The sequence below is a fragment of the Mytilus trossulus genome, chromosome 2, assembly GCF_036588685.1.
Source record: "Mytilus trossulus isolate FHL-02 chromosome 2, PNRI_Mtr1.1.1.hap1, whole genome shotgun sequence".
In the NCBI taxonomy this organism is placed as follows: Eukaryota; Metazoa; Mollusca; class Bivalvia; order Mytilida; family Mytilidae; genus Mytilus; species Mytilus trossulus.
In genome coordinates this window covers 67,050,698-67,075,822 of record NC_086374.1, presented here as the reverse complement: position 1 = coordinate 67,075,822, position 25,125 = coordinate 67,050,698, and the positions used below count along the sequence as shown (strand labels likewise).

Genomic DNA, 25,125 nt, shown 5'->3' with positions numbered 1-25,125 from the left:
GAAAGATAACTCCAATTAAAAAAAAATCTTGCAATAAGATATTTCTTGCTTACTATTTTGGACAAAGAAAGATAACTCTAATTAAAAAAAAATTTGCTATTTCATAATATTGTGAAATTAGATATTTCTTGCCATTGCACAATACTGTGCAATTGAAAAGACTTGCTATTCCACAATACTTAATATGATAATTTTAGATCCTGATTTGAACCAACTTGAAAACTGGGCCAATAATCAAAAATATAAGTACATGTTTAGATTCAGCATATCAAAGAGGCCCAAAAATTTAATTTTTGTTAAAATCAAACTTAGTTTAATTTTGGACTCTTTGGACCTTAATGTAGGCCAATTTGAAAACGGGACCAAAAATGAAGAATCTACATACACAGTTAGATTTGGCATATCAAAGAACCCCATTTATTCAATTTTTAATGAAATCAAAAAAGTTTAATTTTGGACCCCGATTTGGGCCAACTTGAAAACTGGGCCAATAATCAAAAATCTAAGTTCATTTTTAGATTCAGCATATCAAAGAACCCCAAGGATTCAATTTTTGTTAAAATCAAACTAAGTTTAATTTTGGACCCTTTGGACCTTAATGTAGACCAATTTGAAAACGGGACCAAAAGTTAAGAATCTACATACACAGTTAGATTCGGCATATCAAAGAACCCCAATTATTCAATTTTGATGAAATCAAACAAAGTTTAATTTTGGACCCTTTGGGCCCCTTTTTCTTAAACTGTTGGGACCAAAACTCCCAAAATCAATACCAACTTTCCTTTTATGGTCATTAACCTTGTGTTTAAATTTCATAGATTTCTATTTACTTATACTAAAGTTATGGTGCGAAAACCAAGAAAAATGCTTATTTGGGTCCCTTTTTGGCCCCTAATTCCTAAACTGTTGGGTCCTAAACTCCCAAAATCAATACCAATCTTCCTTTTGTGGCCATAAACATTATGTTTAAATTTCATTGATTTCTATTTACTTAAACTAAAGTTATTGTGCGAAAACCCAGAATAATGCTTATTTGGGCCCTTTTTTGGCCCCTAATTCCTAAACTGTTGAAACCAAAACTCCCAAAATCAATCCCAACCTTTCTTTTGTGGTCATCAACCTTGTGTCAAAATTTCATAGAATTCTATTAACTTAAACTAAAGTTATAATGCGAAAACCAAGAAAATGCTTATTTGGGCCCTTTTTGGCCCCTAATTCCTAAAATATTGGGACCAAAACTCCCAAAATCAATACCAACCTTCCTTTTATGGTCATAAACCTTGTGTTAAAGTTTCATAGATTTCTATTCACTTTTACTAAAGTTAGAGTGCGAAAACTAAAAGTATTCGGACGACGACGACGACGACGACGACGACGCCAACGTGATAGCAATATACGACGAAATTTTTTTCAAAATTTGCGGTCGTATAAAAATCATTCAAATATGTCGAAAAATGTCACTTTTCAGATGTTTTTTTCTCAAAAGTGAAAGTTGCCGCATCTGTATTCATGCTCAATCTTTATATATGTTAGGCCACACTTAAAAATATTTTGGTTTGCCCAAACCCTACCCAAAGGTTGAGACAGTGGATAGGGAGGAAGGCATTTTCTTTTTTTTTTCTAAAAAAAAGAAATTGAAGTATCAGATGTTTGTTAGTCTTCATGCCTATTTGATTAAAAAAACCTTCTTCAAATCAGGACAATAAAAGAATTTGAGTAGGCAGCTTTTTTCTGGGTAGGTAGCGTTTGGGCAAACAAACCTATTATTTATTTTGGCCCTATGAATTATCTTAAATAAAACTTACATTTTAATATTAAGGATGAACACAAATGCTGCCACTTTCGTTTCACACACAAAACCATCTAAAATTTAACTAAAATGCTAGAATTGTGAAGATTTCAGTAATTAAGCATGACTTAATGGTGCTAGTACCCAATATATGTGCATTGTATTGTCAAAAACAGTCCATATTTATGTAGTAAAAGCATTCTACTGTACAATAAATAACTTCAAAGTTTATATTTTAACAATTTTGTAAACTGCTATATTTAGGGGCCAAAAAGGGGTCTAACAGGACCTACTCCTTTCTAACCTGAACTTACAAAAGGTGAAGTTAACCAACCACATAGCAAATGTATTTTCATTTCATCCTACATATGTGCATGTGATGAAAAAGAAATTGATAATTCTTTCTTTCATGAATTCTTTTTTGTTATTTTTACTTTAATAATGTCCTTTCCCAGTTGTGAGATGATTTTTTTTTAAATTTGTTCTTGTGGACTATGTTATTAGTACAGATCTCCTAGTTAACATCACTGCATACAGGAAAATATCTGTGAAATTATGGTTGTGAAGACAATATTTCAATAGCACTAAAGCTATATAAAGAATTGTCTTTACAAAAAAGATTAAGTACATATGTTTTGTATCAAAACTTCATGTATATAAAACAACTTTAACTTTTTTTTTATTTGAATTTTCATTTGACTTTAGACTAAATAGAATAAAATGAATAAAATGAGTAAAATGATATACAGTTCAAGCCCCTTCTGTTCTGTGATTCAAAGATAACATAAATAAGGCAAAACCCAAAGTAATGTCATAAGGATGAAAGAAGATTTGTTGGTTTCGTGGTAGCTTTATATTTACTGCTATTCGGAAATCTGCAGACTTGACAAGAGAATCTGCACCTCTTGAACTATTGTGGCATACCACAATCACTTTTCTGTTGTGGCATGAGATATTTTCTTTTTTTTACGTCAACGTTTTACAGGAACCTTTGTAATGTCCAGTAATAGGCAACAAATAGCAATAAGGTGTATTGACAACTGTGAGTAAGATTCCTATGATCATAATCAGACTATTCCAGTTCTTTTTAGTGTCCATAATTCTTATATGTAACAGACTACACGAATGAATTTTATTTTTACAGGACATTCAGTCTGGTAAGCATCCTAGCTTAACCAGACCGAATGAAATTTTACCACACCAATTTTTTTTTAACATCTTATTGTATATTATCCGACAAAAAACAACAAACATATGACTTTGTTGTGCCCTACTCCTCCCTAAAATGCACAAAAACAAAATGATGTAACAAGAGGGTATATTGTTATGAAAGTTGTGCACAATCACTTGAATGCATTTCAGAGAAGAGTAATGTCCCATTTTATTGGATTTTGACAATGTTTGTGAACAAAACATAATTTAGAGTTTCTGTATAAAATATTATTTCCTGTTTCTTCTTTCTTTTGGTTTTCAATTCTAGTGTTTATATTTCATAGCTGAATTTTGTGATCTGCTTGGATTTTTATTCATTTATTGTATTTAATCGGCAAACCCAGAATTATCCTTATCTGTTCCCAGAATCTGATCCAGTTTTATTTACATTTCCGGTTGTGCCAATGATGGCAGCCATTGTTGTTTTTGACCGCTAGATATGTTTTTACCCGGATTTACACATTACTGGTAGGCAATTTTCAGCATAAAGCTAGCGATTGAACAAAATAAACATCTCTGTGATGAAATAATAATAATGAAAATGAATTTGAGATTCTAGAATGTTAGAAAAATCCATGAATAAAAAACACTGGACATTGGGACCGGAATTGAACAAAATTTTACCAGACCGATCCATTATTCACCTGCTTTGTCTGACGGACAGACGTATTTCATGTAGTCTGTATGTAATATTAAAAGTTGCAACATCTTTAAACATCTATAAACAGAAAAAGAATGTAACCATTGTAAATGGATGCCCCACTTGCTCTGTTATTTTCTTAGAACTGTGTTCAGTGGACCATGAAATTTGATTTCTAGTTGATTAGACTTCAACTTCATCAAAAACAACCTTGACCAAAAACTTTAACCTGAATTGGGACAGACTGAGGAACAGACAAAGGTACCAAAGAAGGAACGGATGCAAAGACCAAAATAAATAATGTCCCTTAAATTCATATTTTTGCCATTTTTATTCACAGACGGCTAAGGTTCCAATAAATAAAACAATCACTAAAAATCTGTCTATCACTTCTTTTTTCCTTTCTTCTTTCCACCACTAACAGCTTCTTGAGGATTTTGACCTTGAGCTGATGCCAACCTCTTTTTTAGATCCAGTAATTTAGCCACTTCAGAATCAATCAAAGACTTTTCTGCTTTCTTAGATTTTAAATCTCTTACAACAAGACCCTGAAAGCAAAATTAAGTTTCAATTAAATTCATCAAATCTTTATTGCTCACTTGATTATATTATTCTTATATTGATTTTAACTATTAAAGAAAATCAGAAAAGTATGCTTCTTACTTCATTATTATTTCCTTTTATTCATTTTTGTTTTGCAATTTATCAAAAAAATCATTTTTGCCCACCATAGGTATTTATTTACCTGTTTAGTAACTTCATCTGTTAGCCGTTCTACTTCTGCATTGTTCCCAGCACCATTGGAAGCGGGAACAGAGACAGCTGCCAACCTCTTTTTTAGATCCAGTAATTTAGCCACTTCAGAATCAATCAGAGACTTTTCTGCTTTCTTAGATTTCAAATCTCTTACTACAAGACCCTGAAAGCAAAATTAAGTTGCAATTATATTACTCAAATCTTTTATTGCTCACTTGAATAGTATTCTTTTCATTCATTTTGATTTGAAGTTTATTAAAATAGGAACCAGTTCAATGGAGTAGAAAAAACTAGGAATTAATTTGGTGTGGCTTTATGATACTTTAACACACACAGTCAAGAAATGGCATATTTATTCAGAAAATAAAATGTCCAGAATACAATTACATGCTTCAATTATAACCCAGCAATGCATAAGACATTAAAAATGCACATTAACCTGAGAATAAATTACTTTAATACAGTTATACAAATGCATATATGTTCTGATGAATTCAGTATACTCTACTGAAGTACCACAGAAAGATTTGATAAAGGATTTTATTATTCAAGGTAATTATCACACAAAAGTTAATCAATTCAGTAAACCAATGCATACAAATATTATAAGGCTTACTGTGGATTCATTTATTTTCGTGGGTACCAATTTTATTGGTTTGAGGAAAATTGACATATTTGTTGGTATTTCATTTCGTGGTTTTGGCAAAGTCTACACTCATTCCTTTAGAAAATTTGTTTTTGAACAATTGAATTAGTGGTTCTCCTGTACAATAAATGAATCCACAGTAGGTATTTACCTGTTTAGTAACTTCATCTGTTAACTTTTCTACTTCTGCATTGTTCCCAGCACCATTGGAAGTGGGAACAGAGACAGCTGCCAATCTCTTTTTTAGATCCAGTAATTTAGCCACTTCAGAATCAATCAAAGACTTTTCTGCTTTCTTAGATTTCAAATCTCTAACAACAAGACCCTGAAAGCAAAATTAAGTTTCAATTAAATTTATCAAATATTTTATTGCTGACTTGAATAGTATTCTAACATTGATTTTGAACTAATCAAAAAAAACATCTGAAGCTGTTCGCTTGACCATTATCTCCTTTTATTCATTTCGTTTTAAAGTTTATAAAAAAAACACTTTCACCTCTATAAAATTAAAAATTAAAAAAAATTAATGTTACATAATCACAGGTTCAAGAAATGGCATATTTATTTATTAAATCAAATGTCCATGAATGATACATTTACATGCTCCAATGATAACCCAGTCATGCATGAGACAGTGAAATTAGACAAATACTAGAGAATATTTTTTTTTCATACAGTTATACAACTCATGAATGGGGTAAAACCTTTACAATCTTTCTTTAATGCTATATTAACAGCTAAAGTTTATGGTCTCCTACCTCTTTTTTTTAGAACACAAATGACATCAGTCAAAAACTTTAAAAAATACCAATACTACTTTGTGATTTGGTATTTCAGTCAAATATGACCACAAAAAATAAAAGGGCAATGAAAAATACAAGAAATATATTCTGTTTTATATATATAACGTAGAATATTAGTTTATCAAAACCTTATAATTATCAAAAAGAATGCTTTCAAAGTCTTAAAGAATAATCAGAAAAGTGTAAATTCAGAGATTATTTTGTGTCTTTTTATTTTTGTCATTTTTGAAAAATTGTTTAAATTGATAATAATTCACCATATGGGTGCATCATAAATACCTTTCAAAAAGTGAATAATTTAATAAATCTTTACCTGTTTAGTAACTTCATCTGTTAACCTTTGTACTTCTGCATTGTTAACAGGACCATTGGCCCCAGAGCCAGAGACAGCTGTTTTCTCCCCCTGAAAGAGACAATAGAAGGTGTAATAATTAAGCATATATTCTTCAATATTATATAAATACCACATGGATGAAAAGGTAATAGAGCAAATTGCTACCCTGAGAAAAGATTGTCTACAACGAAGCCAAGGTTGACAATGTCTTTTCAAAGGTAAATAATCTGCTCTATCACCCTCACAGCTACTGGCTATCAAATTTTCGATTCAAAGTAATTAACTATGACAGCTTGTACATAACAACCATCCCTACTTTGTAAAGGGCACACATGATGAAGGGTAATAGAGTTTTTGCTATGAGTTAGAGTAAATTATCTCCCTCATATTAACCAATCAGAATCCCATATTTTCACATAAGTTCTGACAGAAAAAAAAATGTACTGTATTTTTCATACCTTTAATTTTTTTTTCAATGAAGGAATGACTGTAATATTTTTTTATGTCTATGAAGAAATAACATAAAAAAAATGTGTGTACACTGAATAACGTGTGTAGCGGGTTATTAAACAGTGTGCACCACATTTTTTATGTTATTTTGAATAGACAGAAAAAATATTACAGTCATTTCTTATAATTTAATTCTAAATTCCATTTTAAACCGTAGAAAAGCATGAAAAAATGTTGATGACGTCACTGTCACATGACTAAATTATGTCTATGGGCTCATAACAAAATAACGTTAGCCAATCAGAAGACGCGTTACATCCAAAATTAAATTATTGCTATATGTTTGCATTATATAATGTCTATTGTTTTGTCATTAATATACCTGTCTGTCTGTCTGTCTTTCAGTTTGCTTGTTTTTGTTTTGTATTGGTTTGTTTATTTAGTAACAATCCTATTGTTTGGATTTTAAACAAATAACATTCTTATTCTTATACTAATTCACAAAACTTTTTTTTTGAGGGAGTGAACTCATCATGACAGCAAAAGTGCACATTTAGCCGAAAGCCATATTCCTAAAAAAGATATACGGTAATGGAAAAATTTGCTAGCATCTTCAAAATAGTCACACATGTTTTTTGGTCCTAAAAATTGAGTTTATTCTGATGTTTCCCCTGTAAGACTAGTTTCATCCTTTGAATATATTTGGGTTTTTTTTTTTGGAAACATTTGCGATAGTAACACAGCAGTACATTTTTTGAAGATATGACCTACTATACATGTATAATATAGCATGATAAATTATTAATTAAGCACATCATCAGGAATATATTTTAGTTTAATTAATAAAGACACCATGAATTGCCCAAAGTTTGTTTTATTTTTGCCATGGATGAGTCATGAGTTGATACACTATGTATGTGAATACATATTTTGACAAAAGGTTAATGGTTTGCTCATTTATGATTATATTTCCAGAAGGATTGCAATTGGATAGAAATTTCTATTATTTGCATAGCAATATAATATTTCCCACAGAAAGTAACCAAAAGTTAGCATGCAATAAATTCTAAAATTGCACTAGTCAGTGTAGGACACAGCCGGTCGCCTGGTCGCAAAATGCGACCAAAACCTTGATTGGGCGATTAGAAATTGTTAAAAGATAGATAGTTACTGTCCCAAAAATAAATCATTGGGCGAGTGCATTATTATTCTCAAAATCGTAATTACTCCTATAAATGACAGAACCCATCTTCGGAACAATCATTTTCGGAAATCCTCTGGGCACATCATTAAAACGTACAAGTTGAGGAGTTGTTTCATAATTGGAAGGGTATACATTTAGAAGAAGAATAAGTGAAATAGAATTTTAACATGGCGGACGACAAACACATCTTGCATTATATTGCTTGTTTATCGGGTAAAATAAGGCTTTACTGGCAATGGTGGTCGCTAAAAAAATTGTGTTTTATAAAAGATAACGACAGCATGCCATGGACAGTAAAATCTTGTCTGACCCACTAAACAAAACAAGGACAAAGGAATTCTGAAAAGAACTCCAAACACGGATACGACTGAGAAGCTGTCCGGCAAAATAATTTTTATACGATTGTGGATAGTAAACCCCCAAGGATAGAAACAAGTGATAAAAAAATATTACGTTTATAAATGTCTTTAGATTTTATTTTGCACTGACATTTTGGACTGAAATACAAACTTTTGAAATGACTGACCGGATAGAATATCGCGGAAATTCCCAGTACTAATTTTAATAGATCAATTCGCAGAAAACTGTTTAATTTTAAACACAACAACAAAATCTTCAGTGATGGGCATGAAATCACTATCCAAAGAAAACGGGTAATGGAACTTCACTTCTCGCTACTCTCATGGAATGAGAGTTCACTTTTTCCTCTTCAAACCCCTATATTGATCTATATAATTTAGGCACTGGACAGTGAGCTTTCATTAATTCAGTGACAATGAAGACTGGGAATGTGTTTTTTAGGGGTTACATTGTATGTGTCGGCAAGGTTTGATTGAAGAATTAAGAATATCAATTCATATTGGTTTTTTTTCATTTTTTATGGCTCAACACGGAAAAAGATTTGAGTAAAATAATTGGGCTACCAATTTGCATTTTGGGCCTGTGAAGTAATGTTTTTACTGGCCCAAAAAAAAAATCTGACTGTCCTACACTGCTAGTGCAATAAATCTTCAAAATTCATGACGTCATCAACAACAAAATCTTAATTTAAACCAATTTTTACTTTCAAATTTTATATTGCTATACAATAAAGGGGTTATTGCATGAATATTGGGGTATATTGTCCCTCTTAGAACATATTATGCACCTGCAAGCTCGTGCAATAGAAAATTCTACTCGGGACAATTTTCCCCAATATTCATGCAATAACCCTATATTATTAGTCCGGCGGCTACAAGCATATTTCAGACAAATTGTGCACATCCTGTTACAAGCATGAAATTTGGCATAGACCTTCCTCAACTAATACTCTTTTGTTTCAGATAGGGAGGCATTTGAAAAAAATGTCTCACTTCCGGTAAAATCCAAAATGGCGGACATCATACTTAAATCAGCCCAATATCTAAGGCTAGCGTGTAAAATGTGTTATTATCATGCTACTATCATAATATTTGGTACAGACCTTAGTTTTTTACTACTTTTGGATAAATTAAATAGATTAGATGTCTTCAGAAACCCCACTTCCGGTTTAAATCCAATATGGCTGACATTGTACTTAAATAAGCTTATTTTTTAGGGAGGGTAACTGAAATGTTTTAACGTATTGCTACTATCATTACATTGTGTATGAACCTATCTTTGGTGTTTCTGATGGATACAATGCATAAGACATATGTCTTAAAAACCCTTTCTTCCGGAAGTATCCAAAATGGCGGACATAGAAATATCAATTTTTTATTCAAATTTTATTTTTTTCAAAATGTAAAGAAAATGATTTTATTTTGTGCTGGTCTTTAAACTTTTGGCTTAAAGTTATCCTCAAAACCACTTATTCTAGCATGTTGTAAATATTTAGATATAAAGTTGACAATAGTTAAAAATATGACGTAAGTTTCAAAGATGAGTCCTCAATCTATTTCTTTGATGTAGAGTTTTGGATAGATTGATTAAAACAAAATAAAATCACTATAGTACTAAAAATTATTTAAAATTACTACTATTTGGCCAAGAATACATGTTTATTCACAGTCACCATGACATGCACATATCGCAGTGCACGGGATACACGATTTTCCACATTAAAAATGACCACGTTATCCTTTCTTACATCCACAATGTATAAGCTTTTGACAAAATGATGAGGCCTCAAAAAGAGTTTTTCAAAAGTTGTCCTCTTTGTCCCCGCCTGGAGTGGGTAGCATAAGAGCCAATCCCAAGCTCGTCTCCCTAAACACCTACCTAAGTATATTGCATAATTTACATGCTGGAAAAGACTAGACCAAGTATAGGGAATAGCCTCAAAAAGCCGTCCCTGTTGCGCAAATAGTTATTGCCTTGCTTCGTTAACCATGTTATACCCATCTGTTAAGTTTGTGCGATCTTACAGTAAAACCCTGGTGATTTAATCTGATTAATCATCATTCTTTTTGTTAAAATCACATCTTCAAATGCAATCAATGTCTCCCACATAGTCTTTTTCCCCCTTTCAAGCAAAGAGAGAATCATATCACAACATGTAAAGACATGGCTAACAATAAATGTTTCAGATCACTCAGATCACTCATTGCCTAGTGCATTTGAAAGGCCATTGATAGATATAATATTAATCCAAGGCTTTTGCCCTCCCAAACACAATCCATAGTTCGTCTACCCCTATGTCACGGAATAGCGAAACAGTAGTGACAGCATCATCATTAACGACTGTTCGAATCATGACTCGTTTAAGTGCGTGTTTCACTGCATCAGACACATGCACCATGATTTTAGTGTCTTCCTCTGAATGTGAACTTGGTGCTGAACTTGAAATACATTACGTGGTGGATAAGATAGAATATCCTGACCATTTGTTGCTATAACTACCATACGCATCCAAGACTTCATCCACTCGTATTTCAGTTTCAAGATATTTTATTTCGGTAAGGACATAATACCCAAACAGCATACTCAGTAGGCCGCAATTCACAATCGGAGAGCTGATTTCCAACATTTACAAAGACTGTGGTATTGCTTCTCACATTCATAGATTCTGCAAAAACACATATTTTCTTGCCTTGTTAACCTAATCTGTTTCTTTTATTTTTCGATCTTCCAACAAAACCACGTATCGTTTTCAATGACATTAAACATCAAATCCATATGGTGATGTTGGCTGGTCAATCATCATTCTAAATGCTATAGTCACATCTTCAAACTCCATTAAGGTCACCAACGCAGTTCCTTTTCCAGCAAACGTGTTATCTTTTAATGCCTATAGTGCATTTGAAAGGTCATTGATTGATATATATCTTATACTTTTACCCTTCAAAATGCAAACAAAAGTTTGTCTGCCCCTATGTCACGGAATAGCAAAACAGCAATGACATCAGTATCTACTGTTTGAGTCATGACTCAATTAAGTCTATGTTTCACTGCATCAGACATATCTATCTTGATTCTAGTGTCAGTCTCTTCGTGTAAACATGGTGCTAAACTTGAAACATCATCAAGTGGTGGATAACACTTAACATCCTGAGCATTTGTTGCTTCAACTACCTTGTACTCAAAATTGTATTGAGCAAGCTCCTGTGAATGAAAACTTAAAAGTTCTTTCTTACTGTCGTCATCTCTCAGAAAACTTTCCCAATTTTTTGGATGTTTTTAATCCTGGGTTCGTCTGTGTATTCCCTTTCCCCTAAATGTTGCCCTTGCTTCTTTTAGCAGCTTTCAAACTACCAGTATTGTCTATGTTCACATCCAACACTACATTCACTGTTGTTACAGTTTCAAGGTGTTTCCTTACGAGTATGATGATTGAGTATTATGTCCTTACCTTAATAAAATACCTTGAGACTGTAACAAGAGTGGATGAAGTCTTTGATGAGTATGGTAGTTGTAGCAACAAATGCTCATGATATTCTATCTTATTCACCACGTGGTGTATTTCAAGTGTAGCACTGACACTGACACTGACTGACACTTAAATCATGGTGCATGTGTCTGATGCAGTGAAACACGCACTTAAACGAGTCATGATTAACAGTCAATGATGATGCTGTCAATACCATTTCGCTATTCCGTGACATAGGGGCAGACGAACTATGGATTGTATTTGGGGAGGCAAAAATCTTTGGATTAATATCTATCAATGGCCTTTCAAATGCACTAGGCAATGAGTGATCACACACTTTTATTTCTGACCTATACCTTATGAAGGGTTGTGATACTGTTTTCTCTTTGCTTGAAAAGGAAAAAAAAAGACTGCGTGGGAGACATTGATGGTATTTGAAGATGTGACTTTAACATAAAGAATGATGATTGATCAGCCTAAATCACCGGGGTTTTACTGTAAGATCGCACAAACTTATCAGAACTTACATGATTAACGAAGCAAAAAAGTCAATTTTTGCACAAAAGGGAAAACTCATTTTAAGTGAGGCTATTCCCACGACTTGTTTTAGTCTTTTCAAGCATGCAAAACGTGTAATATACTAATGCAGGTGTTTAGTGAGACGAGCTTTGGATTGACTCTTGTGCTACCTAGTCTTGTCACTAATGGATTGAGAAGGGACAAAGAGGGTCCCTTTTAAAAAAAAACTCTTTCTGAGACCTCATTCTTTTTTTCAGAAGCTTGTACATTATGGGTGTAAGAAAGGATGCCTTTTTACTTTTAAACGAATCGTAATCGTAATTTGTAAAATCGAGTATCCCGTGCACTGCCTTGTGTGCATGTGGTGGTGACAGTGAATAAGCATGTATTCCTGGCCAAATAGTAGTAATTTTAAATATTTTTTAGTACTATAGTGATTTTATTTTGTTTAAATCAATCTATCCAAAACTCTACATCGAAGAAATAGATTGAGGACTCATCTTTGAAATTTACGTCATATTTTTACCGGAAGTGTCAACTTTATATCTTAGCATTTACAACATGCTAGAATAAGTGGTTTTGGGGATAACTTAAAGCCAAAAGTTTAATGACCAGCACAAAATAAAATCATTTTCTTTACATTTTGAAAAAAAATAAAAATTTGAATAAAAAATTGATATTTTTCTGTCCGCCATTTTGGATACTTCCTGAAGTAAGTTTTTTTTAAGACATATGTCTTATACATTGTCTCCGTCAGAAGCACCAAGGAAAGGTTCATACACAATGTAACTATAGTAGCAATACGTGAAAACACATTTCAATTACCCTCCCTAAAAAATAAGCTTATTTAAGTACAGTGTCCGCCATATTTGATTTTAACCGGAAGTGGGTTTTTGAAGACATCTAATCTATTTAATTTATCCAAAAGTAGTAAAACACAAAGGTCTGTACCAAATATTATGATAGTAGCGTGTTAATAGGACATTTTTACACGCTAGCCTTCGATATGGGGCTGATTTAAGTATGATGTCCGCCATTTTGGATTTTACCGGAAGTGAGACATTTTTTTCAATTGCCTCCCTATCTGAAATAAAAGAGTAATAGTTGAGGAAGGTCTATGCCAAATTTCATGCTTGTAACAGGATGTGCACAATTTTTCACAAAGCCGCCGGACTATATTAGCCATGATAGATGAAGTTGGACCACAGTAGATGATGATGTGATGAAAAAAAAAAGTATTGGCAGAATTTTTTGTCCGTGACCTTGGACCATTTCATGCTTGACACATCACCCTTCATACAAATTCTGTTTTAACTACTATCATAATTAAGCATACTGCCCAGAATCATCAAAATTTAACAGGTATTGTTTGATCTTTTAAAATAGTATTCAAAGTGGGTGGGTTTTTTTATCTTTCATATGATCTTCAAAATAGATTTTTCTACTCTGTCATAGGGTATTCAAAGTGGGTACCATTTAATCTTTCATATGATTTTCTAGGTTAATTTGATCTTTCCTAAAGTTCCCAAGGCAGGTGTTGTCTGATCTTTAAAGTTGTATTCGCTATCCACGCTAAGTTTTAATTTGTTTAAAAGTAACAGTTAACTGTTTTCATTATAACAATTTATTCTATTCTCAAAAATATTTTCATATATTTCTTTACATTAAAATTTTTAAATAAAGGGCTTTGAAAAGTTTATTTCATTCAGGTCCCATCAATTTGATTTTCTCCGTAGGGTATAATAGGGTATTATTGATTTTGTTTAATTTCTCCATAGGGTATAATAGGGTATTATTGAATTTCTTTATTTCTCCGTATGGTATAATAGGGTATTATTGATTTTTTTTTATTTCTCCATAGGGTATAATAGGGTATTATTGAATTTCATTATTTCTCCCTAGGGTATAATAGGGTTTCATTGAACTTTTTTTAATTCTCCGTAGGGTATAATAGGGTATTATTGAACTTTTTTTTATTTCTCTGTAGGGTATAATAGGGTATGATTGATTTTTTTTTATTTTTCTGTAGGGTATAATAGGGTATTACTGAACTTTTTTTTTATTTCTCTGTAGGGTATAATAGGAGGGTATTATTGAAATTTTGTATATCTCAGTAGGGTATAATAGGGTATTATTGAACTTTTTTTTATTTCTCCATAGGGTAAAATAGGGTATTATTGAACTTTTTTTATTTCTCCGTAGGGTATAATAGGGTATTATTGAACTTTAATATAGAAAAGGTGTACTGGCATAAGGTTTTAATATCCCCTAAGATGATTTCTGTCATGAAGTACAAATGTATTATAATTGTGGGTCACATAGACTGAATGTCCAAATATAATGAAAAAATGTGAATTAAGTTTTTTTTATCCTTCATTGAATTTTTGATATCGTCCCTAAGTAAATTCAGGGAAATTATCATATTAAACTACTGTTAACTACTGCTTTCTTCTTATATCTTGTAGATTAAGCAATGCTTGAACAAAATGATTTCATATTGAAGAATTGTGCCATTCTGTGCTGGTAAATCATTTTCTCAAAAAGAAATCAAATGAATTTCAATTAATGAAACAATTTTAAGAGTGCATTTTTTTTTACATTTTTTTCAGGACAAAATAATTTCAACTCATTTATCACAGACAAAATCTACTTATACATTGTATCTAAGAAAACATACCCTTTTTGTCTTTGTCTCGGGTGCTGGCTGTCCAGCAAACATCTTTTTAAATTCCTCTATTTTACAAGCTTCTATTTTCTGGAACAAAGGACTTGGCTGCAAAAAAAATATACATCATGATTCATTCCAAATTCATTATCCATATATTTGACCCAAGAAAACTCAGCATGAACTTTGTCCTTAAATACATGTTCTCATTTACCAAAAAAAACAGAAAAGAAATATAGTATAAATAAATAGCCAAATTGTAAAAGAATGAAACTTTGTACCTAAAAGAATTCTCAAGAAAATAAACTTTGCTATACATGTACTGCCAATATTTGTCATTGAAAATTATGGCAAGAGACAGATTAGAGAACTCCAGCAACTACACTTAAAATAAATAAGAACGTGTGGTGTGAGTGCCAATGAGACAACTCTCTATCCAAGTAACAATGTATAAACAGTTAACAATCATAGGTAAAGTACTGCTTTCAATAAGGAGCTACAATAAACAGCAAGCTATAAGATCCCATAATGTAAAACAGTTCAAACAGGAAAACCAACTGTCTAATCTTAATAAAATACAAGAAACACTTATAAAACACACCTACACATGTCAACCACTGAACAACAGGCACCTGACTTAGGTAGGTGCATAAAATTAAAAAAATTACCTATGTTTGCTCTCATTGTGTAAAACTGGACCAATATTTCTCATTGTTCACAACTGCAGTTGAATGATATGTTCTTCACAACTGATGTTAAAACTTTACATATATTAAAGTAAGGTAAAAGTTTCTTACCTTTCCTATTCTATGTCCCGGTGGCAGGTGGCATACAAATTCTCTATACACAACATTAGAGTCTGGTGGTGTGTTTAACTGGGTCTGTATAGTCTGACTTGTCTCTGGCATATAGGGTTGTAGTAACACAGACAAAAGATTGGCAATATTGACGGCTAAACTAACAACTGTCCCCGATCTTGACCTAAAAATAGAGCATACAAGGTATAGGTGGATCAGGGAAAATAGCTAGTTCATTTATATATTTAGGAGTTGAGTATGACGGCCATTATTACTGAACTGGTACAAATTTATGCATAGGGGCCACGGTGTTGAAGACCCATTGGAGGTCTTCCACTGTTTTCTGCTCTTAGGTCTGGTGGTTGTCTCTTTGACACATTCCCCATTTCCATTCTCAATTCTTTATTTATATGTAACCTCTTTATATAAAGTAATAGTTATAGCAGTTTTAACATATTTTATCAATTTTGTCATCTTGGGTTGTAAAACCAATACAAATAACACATAACAATCAAAAACAAGTTACTATCCATTTCCACATTAATCCATCTATAAATTTCCAAATTATACAATTTCTCGTTTATAAGCTAGGTAATAATAACAAGTAGACACATGTAAATAACTTACTTGTCGTCTGCACTTCCTTTAACTAAGACCCATGGTTTGTTAGACTGCATAAACTGGTTCCCTAATCTTGATATGCTCATTATGTTACGTATGGAGTCTCTCAATCTAAAATACAGGAATGCCACTATGACTTTTATCGGGGAAAAAAATCTCAATTCTTATTTGTTAGTTTCTCCAAATCTAAAATCGTAAGCAGAATGTTTTAATTAAATAACACATATTAACTTTAAGAATTTCTCTGAAAGTTTTATGCTTTTATTGAAAGAGGTTTTTTTTGTTGTTGTTTTTTTTTGGATAAAAAAAATGAAGACATTTTCCAATTTGCATTAGCACTGCTAGCATTGTTAATCTGACCATTTAAAGTGTTTTATCTGAAGACATAACCTACAGGTCCTCAGATTCTAAGTTATATATACTTTTGCCATTCATTATAAACATAAAGTGTACTCACATTGCCTGTTCCATATTATCAATGTAGGTTTGTAACTCTCTGTTTATAAGGGCTAACAGCTCCTTATCTTCATCTTTAAGATTCATTTCCTGGATAACTCCACCAAAGTTGTCACTAAGAAACTTCAGTCCCCTAGAAAAACAGAAAAATGCTTTTTTTTAAATTTGAGATTCCCTTGTACCCACAAAATTGGTTTCCAACAAATGAAAAATCCACTGCACGTACTATTTTTCAATAAAAAAAAATGGATTACCAGTGGCGGATCCAGGGGGAGGGTTCCAGGGGTTGGGGAATTTTTTTGGACGATCAATGCATTTGAATAGGGACATATAGTTGGATCCCCCCCCCTTTTTCAAATGGCTAGATCCGCCACTGATTACACATAATGCATTCAGTGTACATGTACAAGCTTGATAGGATTTTTCTTCCTTTATTAAATAATGTATGTCTCTTCATTTCTCTATTTTCTACAATGTTATGATTATCACTAATTTCACTTCTATTTTAATTGAATTATTCCAGATGATGATCTCTACTCCTGTTTTAAATATATCAATTTGACTTATTGTCATGGATTCTGTTTTTTTTTTATAAACTATTATAATAAAAACTGATTAAATGTCACAACTTATTAGTATTTTTTCTTCTGAGATTAAACACAGGTTCTTTTACCTGTTAATGAAGTTTCCAAGATTATTGAGAAGTTCACTGTTATTTTTCAACAAGAAATCATCCCAACTGAAGCTGCTATCCTGCAATGAAAATTAAGACTTCAAACTTACATTTATGAAACAATTGGTCCAGACACATACACATCATGTTAAAAGTGTCCATTAAAAATGTAGTTAAGTGTCATTCCATAAAACAGATTTTAACCAAACCTAGTCTTATCTATCCCAATAATAAGAAATTGCAAAAGACCTCCATACAAAAGATCGAAAGAGTGAAAATTGGCAATCCTAGTCAATAAGATTGGAGTCAAACCCGTCTCTATGTACATGTCATTAGTTGACAAGCTAAGTGTTGACAAGTAAGACCGTTTGGCCACCAAGCCTCCTCTTAACCAAGAATATGTCATCTTACTTGTGTGTAAAGCAACACACTGAATATGAATGAATTTTACCTGTGATTCTGGTCTGACATACAGTAAGTAAAATCTGAAGATATCAGCAGGTAGCCCTGTGTCCTGGGCTTGGTTTCCAAACACACCTGTTCCACGACTTTTGGAAAATTTACCATCTTCATAGTTTAGGTACTCTAGTGGAAGAAAATAAAATTATCTTTACCTGATAGAAAACTATAACTTTAAATGTCATTGACAAGTTACTGTGGAATAATTTTTATTTGTTGGATACCAATTATAGAGAATTTCATGGGTACAGATGAGCCAGGAAATTAAATGGTCAATGAATGACAAATTTTTATATATGTTTGTATGAAAACTTTGGCAAAACCATGAAATCAGATATACAAGAACATGCATGTTTTCATTCATCAATAAAATTTGGTACCCATAAAAATAAAATTTCATATCTAAATAAAATTGAGAATGGAAATAGGGAATGGGTCAAAGAGACAACAACTGGACCAAAGAGTAGAACAAAGGCTACCAATCAGCCTTCAGTACAGCGAAAAATATCCTGCAACCAGAGGCGTGCAAAAATGTGATACTCAACCAATTGCATTAATGAAAACCTCTTGATTAGTTCTGAACTTACAGTATCAAGTTGATATAATTAAAACTGTGGCCCTCAAATCACCAACCAGATCAGGTACCAGTTTTTAACTTTAAAGAAATATGTCTATCACCTAACATTTTTTTTCTAATTTTTCATGATCAAAAGGTTAATCTGTGAGTCATTAAATTTTATTAAATTTGTAAAATTTCTTATTAAAAACATATTCTAAAGATTATTGTCCTGCTAAATGTTATATTTTATTCATTATCACATTTCTGAAGGAATCTTAACACTTTTAACTGGAAACCTTAATTTCAGCTCTTCTTTTTTGCATCTATTCATCTTTTTAAATTGATATTTATTTAAACAATTAACACATTGTGTGCTTAGATAATTTAAAGGGCCTTCAATATTGTAAGAATATATATTTTAGCAGGAGAAAAGATGGACTTTTTGCAAATAACAATAATGAACCCTTTATTCCTCAAGCATATTGAACCCATTTTATCACCAGATAATAAACCTATTTTAGCGAAACCTAAACAATTAAATCGTCTTTACGTAAGAAAAATCTTATTGTTTACCCATTTATTAGATAAAATAAAAGAATCTTGACAAATTACAATATCAAAACAGCAATTGTCTTTTGACATATTTATAATTGCAACAATCAATATTGTGGCCTTCAGATCAGCAACCATATTAGGTACCATTTTTTAACTTCTGAGTCATGTCACCAAACAGTTAGCATTTTCTTTTTTATATATATTAATCTTTTAAATTAATATTGTGTCCTCCGATTAATTAAAGGGCTTTCAATATTGGCAGAATATGTTCAAGGTAGAAAAACGGGCCGTTACATAGCAACAATAAAAATTAAACGGTGATTGCTACAGTGAACCATTCATCGAGAGTAATGGTATACTAACATAAGAGGGACATAAAAAAGGGGGGGGGTATCTGCAAAGAAGAACAAGAAATAACTAGAGGCTCTTTAGAGCCTGTGTCGCTCACCTTGGTCTATGTGAATATTAAACAAAGGAAGCAGATTGAAAATTGACTACAAAGGTCAATAACTCCTAAAGGGGTCAACTGACCGTTTCGGTCATGAGACTTATTTGTAAATCTTACTTTGCTGAACATTATTGCTGTTTACAGTTTACCTATATCTATAATAATATTCAATATAATAACCAAAAACAGCAAAATTTCCTTAAAATTACAAACTCAGGGGCAGCAACCCAAAAACAGGTTGTCCAATTTATCTGAAAATTTCAGGGCAGATAGATTTTGACCTGATAAACAATTTTACACCCTGTCAGATTTGCTCTAAATGCTTTGGTTTTTTGAGTTATAAGCCAAAAACTGCATTTTACCCCTATGTTCTATTTTTAGCCTTGGCGGCCATCTTGGTTTAAGAGGAGAAGATTTTTGTAAAAGTTAACGCCGGACGCAGGACGACGAAGGACGACGACAGACGACGGACGCCAAGTGATGAGAAAAGCTCACTTGGCCCTTTGGGCCAGGTGAGCTAAAAATGCCATTTTTCAGATGAACGAACAATCAAAAATTTCTTGCATGTTGATCGTTTTATGGATTTCAGTGAAACACAGTGAATAACAAACTTTGTTTCACAGCTAGACGTGGAATAAAAATGGCAAAACACATTGCACAAAAATAACCCTTTACCATCCTCACATAAGGGCTATCTAACCACAGTAACTCCAAATGGAACTTTTGTTAGCAGAAGCCATATGAATTATGTTTATCACTAGGAAAAAGTTATGACAAGGTAAACATTATAGTATGCCAAAACATTAATAACAGATTATCGTTGATCATCACAACGAGAGTGATTTTCTCGCTTGAGCCTGTACAGCGGAAGCGAGAAAAGCAATCGAGTTTAGATGACTAATGATAATCTAGTGATAATTTTCTACCTCAAGCAAGGAGTATGATATGAAAAATATCACAAAAAAATATCAAAGGAAAAATGCACAAAATAGCTATAATTTAAAATAGTAATATGATGATGATCCTATGGATGGGTCATCATCAAACACTGTTAGTTATATGTTTTGCATAAACTATACTTTTTTCAACCCATTTATCGTAAGATTATTTTCTTATTTCAGCAAAAGTTTCGTTGATATGATAGAGTAATTTCATAGAAGATTTTGGGGAAAAATTACAAGTATGAATAATGGATGATTGATGACAATAAAAAATGCCAAGTAATAGTCGGGTGAGCTAATAATGAGGTCAAGCACTACCAGGGGTCGAAATTAGCACTAGTCCGGTAGTCCGGGACTAGTAAAATTTGCGTCGGACCAGTAGATTTTGTCAGCTGGTGGTCCGGCGGACCTGTAGTAATTTGTCGATAAAAATCACTGATCGTATCGCAATCTCCGTTTGTTTACAAAAAAATTAACCTGTGAAATCAATTACACGGTACTGGGGGGTATTACAATTAATATCTCGGGTGAGAGTCCTTCACAACAATATAAAAAGTGGAATTTTTTTGAAGGAGTTAAACCGCCCGACAAAAAAAATTAAGATACTGAAAATCGAAAGGAAGATCAAATAAAGTATACGAAAGTGACAAAAGGAAACACAAATACCACAAAAATCATTTGCAGTGACATACCTAGATAGGAAATGTGATAGGGGGTAGGAGGGGTCCTGATCCCGAAATCCTGTGCTTAAAAACACCAGATCCCAAAATCCTGGGCTTAAATTGTTATCAAAAGTACCAGGATTATAATTTAGTACGCCAGACGAAAGACAAAAATTTTCCAGAGGTCCCGAAATTCGAAAAAAGAATTTCCGGATCCCGAAAGGGTCAATCCTGAAATCCCGAGCTTATTAAAAACACCCGATCCCGAAGTCCTGATAAGGGTCCTATCCCCCCTCAAATGTATTTTCGTAACAGGATCGTCAAATTTCAGATTGAATTCTGTACTTGCACATGAGCAATCAGAACAGCACATGTCAAATTAATGACATTTTTGCAGGACCAGTAGATTTGGAGCCGGACCAGTAGAGTTTTCAGTCCACTGGTCCGGTGGGCCAGTACACAAAAAAGCTTAAATTCGACCCCTGAGCACTACTTACAAAAGTAAGATGCATACTTAAAGACTATTAAAACAGTCATATATACATTAAAACAGTCATATATACATTAAAACAGTCATATATGTTAGCAGCAATAAGTGAAATTAGGCATTAAGCTTAAATCCTAGGCAATAAGCTAACGCCTAGGCATTAAGTTATTGCCTGAAATTTTAAGGCATTAAGCTTATTTCCTGAAATCTGATGATGAGTATTCAACCTATTACCAAACATAAATTTAGGCAATAAGTGAAATCTGGAATTTATGTATATTTGGTGATTTATTCTTGATATAAAGGAGTTTCTTAATTATATTCTCATCTTAATGTACATTCATTTGACAGAGCTTCAAATTTTAGTATTTTTCATATTCAAAACAGCATTAGATATTTTTTTTTGTGGTACATGTATTGCAAAAGATTTTAAAAAAAGTAATTGTATCCAATTGAAAAGGAAAGGGGTGAAATTCTATTATCATTTAAAAATGTTTACACTTAAGTAGTTGAGCTGGTTTGAACTGCTCAAAAGTAGGCAAAATTGAGATATGCTTTTTTGCTCACACCATGTGCCCTAGAGAAAAGTTCCATGATGTTTTGAAAAAAATTTTGGAATCATCAGAAAAGAAAGCAAAAAGGCTTACTACAATTTAATAAGGTATGACATTTTTACCATTGGAGATTTTGAGAGTTTGATAGTTTAAGTCAACAAGAATGATGAGGGAAATTTTATACTTCATGTCTTCCTAGATAATTTTATGGTATTTGGATTTGAAGGATTTTTAATTAAATCACAATTTTTGGTGCACCTCGTAAACTGCAAAGTGACAATGGTCCAGAATTCACAGCTTTGGTCATATCTGAGTTAAAATTAATGTGTTCAGAACTTTTTTTCGTTTTTTGGAAGCTGAGACTTTACTGAGCACAGGGTAGAGCAATTAAATGGAGATATCAATGACATGTTAACTGCATGGATGAGGGACAATGAAGCAACAAAGTGGTCAACTGGCATCCAAACTGATTTTCTCGGCCCCTGTCCCTCTTTTAAACAAGAATGTGTCCACAGTACATGTATGCCCCACTTGCACTATCATTTTCCTATCACTATTGTAGGTGGGGCATAAAAAATCCAGGATCTGCACTTACTAAGAATCAGATGCAGATCAATGCCACAAAGACAATTCAATATCACCATGCATATCACCATGCATATGCAACACAGATTCATTTTGTATTTCACAGTAAGTATTAAAGTAATTGCAAAGAACTAATTATTCTACAAATATTGTTTTATCAATATTTTAATGAATTTAATTCATTTACGTCAATGATATGGGCAATGCTGTTGTACCTTCAACTTTTGGAAAACTAGGAACATTTGGATAAAATGAGATGGGCATCTAATGAAACAAGTAAACTGCGAGCTACTGCTCACTGGTGATACCCCCGCCGCAAGTGGATAATATTAATAGTGTAAAAATATGCAAGTGTTCGGTAAACAGGAATTTGTTGAGTGATGAATCTGAAAATGCATCACACGGTATAGCTGACTTATATAAATCCTGAAACAAAATTTCAGAAATCCTTGTATTGTATTTCCTGAGAAAAATGTGAAATTTTCAACTTGGCTATCATGTGTAAAATCGTACAAGTGTTCGGTAAACAGGAAGTTGTCAAGTGATCAATCTGAAAACGCATCACAGGGTATAGCTGACTTAGATAAACCCTGAAACCAAATTTCAGAAATCCTTGTATTGTAGTTCCTGAGAAAAATGTGACGAAATTTTCAACTTGGCTATCATGTGTAAAATCATACAAGTCTTCGGTAAACAGGAAGTTGTCAAGTGATCAATCTGAAAACGCATCACACGGTATAGCTGACTTAGATAAACCCTGAAACCAAATTTCAGAAATCCTTGTATTGTAGTTCCTGAGAAAAATGTGACGAAAATTTTCAACTTGGCTATCATGTGTAAAATCATACAAGTCTTCGGTAAACAGGAAGTTGTCAAGTGATCAATCTGAAAACCCATCACACGGTATAGCTGACTTAGATAAACCCTGAAACCAAATTTCAGAAATCCTTGTATTGTAGTTCCTGAGAAAAATGTGACGAAAGTTTCATGGGATGGACTGACTGACGGACGGACTGATGGACGGTACGACTGACGGACTGACGGACAGACAGAGGTAAAACAGTATACCCCCCCTTTTTTAAAGCGGGGGGGTATAATGAGCATCTCTAAGCAAAATTGAATTCTAGAATATGAAATCAATTGTGAAACAAATTGTGTTCGTGTGGCAGCAACCCATCAGTCATTGTCATTTTCAAATACACATGTAAATCAAAATGTTTAAGTAGCTGGTGCAGATGCATGAAAAACAGGAGACAGTGCAAAAGCAAATTTGATAACATATGATTTTAACACAAATTTCTATCAAGTTATCATATTTTTTAAGGTATTACTTGATGATATTTGATGTAAAGGATAATTATAGATTATCGTTGGTTATCTCAACGAGATTGATTTTCTCGCTTGAGCCGGTCACGGCGAAAGCGAGAAATGCAATCGAGTTGAGATGACCAATGATAATCTGTTTATCGCTATTTTATATATGACGACGTGGTCAATTTCATGTCAATTTTGTTAGAAACCGCCATGTGGCTCCTTAGTTTCTAGCGATAATTATCCATCTCAAGCCAGTAGCATGATATGAAAAATTATCACAAAAAAAGATCAAAGGAAAAATCCACAAAATAGCGATAACATATTTTATTAGTGATTTTCTTTCCGGTAGATAATATTTTAAACTTCAGTTCTCATAATCGTATTATGTAACACATGTAAAAAAAAAAATGAATAAATGTCTTGATTTGCTCACATTTATATTTTATGCAATAAGCTTTATGCCTGCACACATTTTTTAGCTTAAATCCTAGGGTTTAAGACTAATGCCAAAAATCATTTAGACATAAGACTTACTGCCTAGGCGTTAGCTTATTGCCTAGGATTTAAGCTTAATGACTAATTTCACCTATTGCCGCTAACATATACGTTAAAACAGTCATATATTAAGATTGCTTATCAAATCTTTCTACTTCATTAAACATGTTAAATATCAAGATCAGATGAAATAGTCATTGCTGTTTTAGCAAGGTCATTTGCCAACAGATCAAGTACTTATTTTTTTAACCTTCAGAGTTTAGTCATATACAATAAATTTATATAAAAAAAAAGCCTATTTGATATACAATTACTGTCTTAAGTTATTAGCATTTATTAAAAAGGAAATTTTCTGCATTACAAATTATTCAAAGATCAATCATCAATAATCTTTTACAGATCATTGCAAAAATTTTGAAGGTCAATATCAAATCAATTGTCACATTTCATGGAATATTTAACACTTAACAGACACTCTAATAGGTGATCTGTTTTTGTCTCTATTTTATCCTTCATATGATGATAACCTTATCCGTTTAATCTATATCTAGTTTTAAAAGGAATTCAATTATCAAATGCTATAAGATTTTACACATTTGAATGGTATCTTTAAACAACAGTAAAAACCTGACAAATCACCAAGTGTCCTTGCACTTATTGTATTGAAACAAGAAG

General features: G+C 32.5%; 1 protein-coding gene across 4 annotated transcripts in view; it reads right to left on the bottom strand.

Moving 5' to 3' along the window:
* Nucleotides 1-3,957: 3,957 nt before the first annotated feature.
* Nucleotides 3,958-25,125, bottom strand: part of LOC134707842 (methionine--tRNA ligase, cytoplasmic-like) — a 44,847-nt gene continuing 23,679 nt past the window's right edge. Inside the window, exons 16-25 of one of the 4 annotated variants that reach the window (XM_063567929.1) lie at nt 17,843-17,976; nt 17,392-17,471; nt 16,720-16,851; nt 16,269-16,373; nt 15,642-15,825; nt 14,857-14,952; nt 6,160-6,249; nt 5,195-5,368; nt 4,387-4,560; nt 3,958-4,189 (exon numbers count right to left, since the gene is read on the bottom strand). In XM_063567929.1, coding sequence (XP_063423999.1) covers nt 4,028-4,189; nt 4,387-4,560; nt 5,195-5,368; nt 6,160-6,249; nt 14,857-14,952; nt 15,642-15,825; nt 16,269-16,373; nt 16,720-16,851; nt 17,392-17,471; nt 17,843-17,976 — 1,331 coding nt within the window. In that variant the 3' untranslated portion in view covers nt 3,958-4,027. The remainder of the gene's footprint in view (nt 4,190-4,386; nt 4,561-5,194; nt 5,369-6,159; nt 6,250-14,856; nt 14,953-15,641; nt 15,826-16,268; nt 16,374-16,719; nt 16,852-17,391; nt 17,472-17,842; nt 17,977-25,125) is intronic. The other 3 variants (XM_063567930.1, XM_063567931.1, XM_063567932.1) reach the window with 3 other exon arrangements.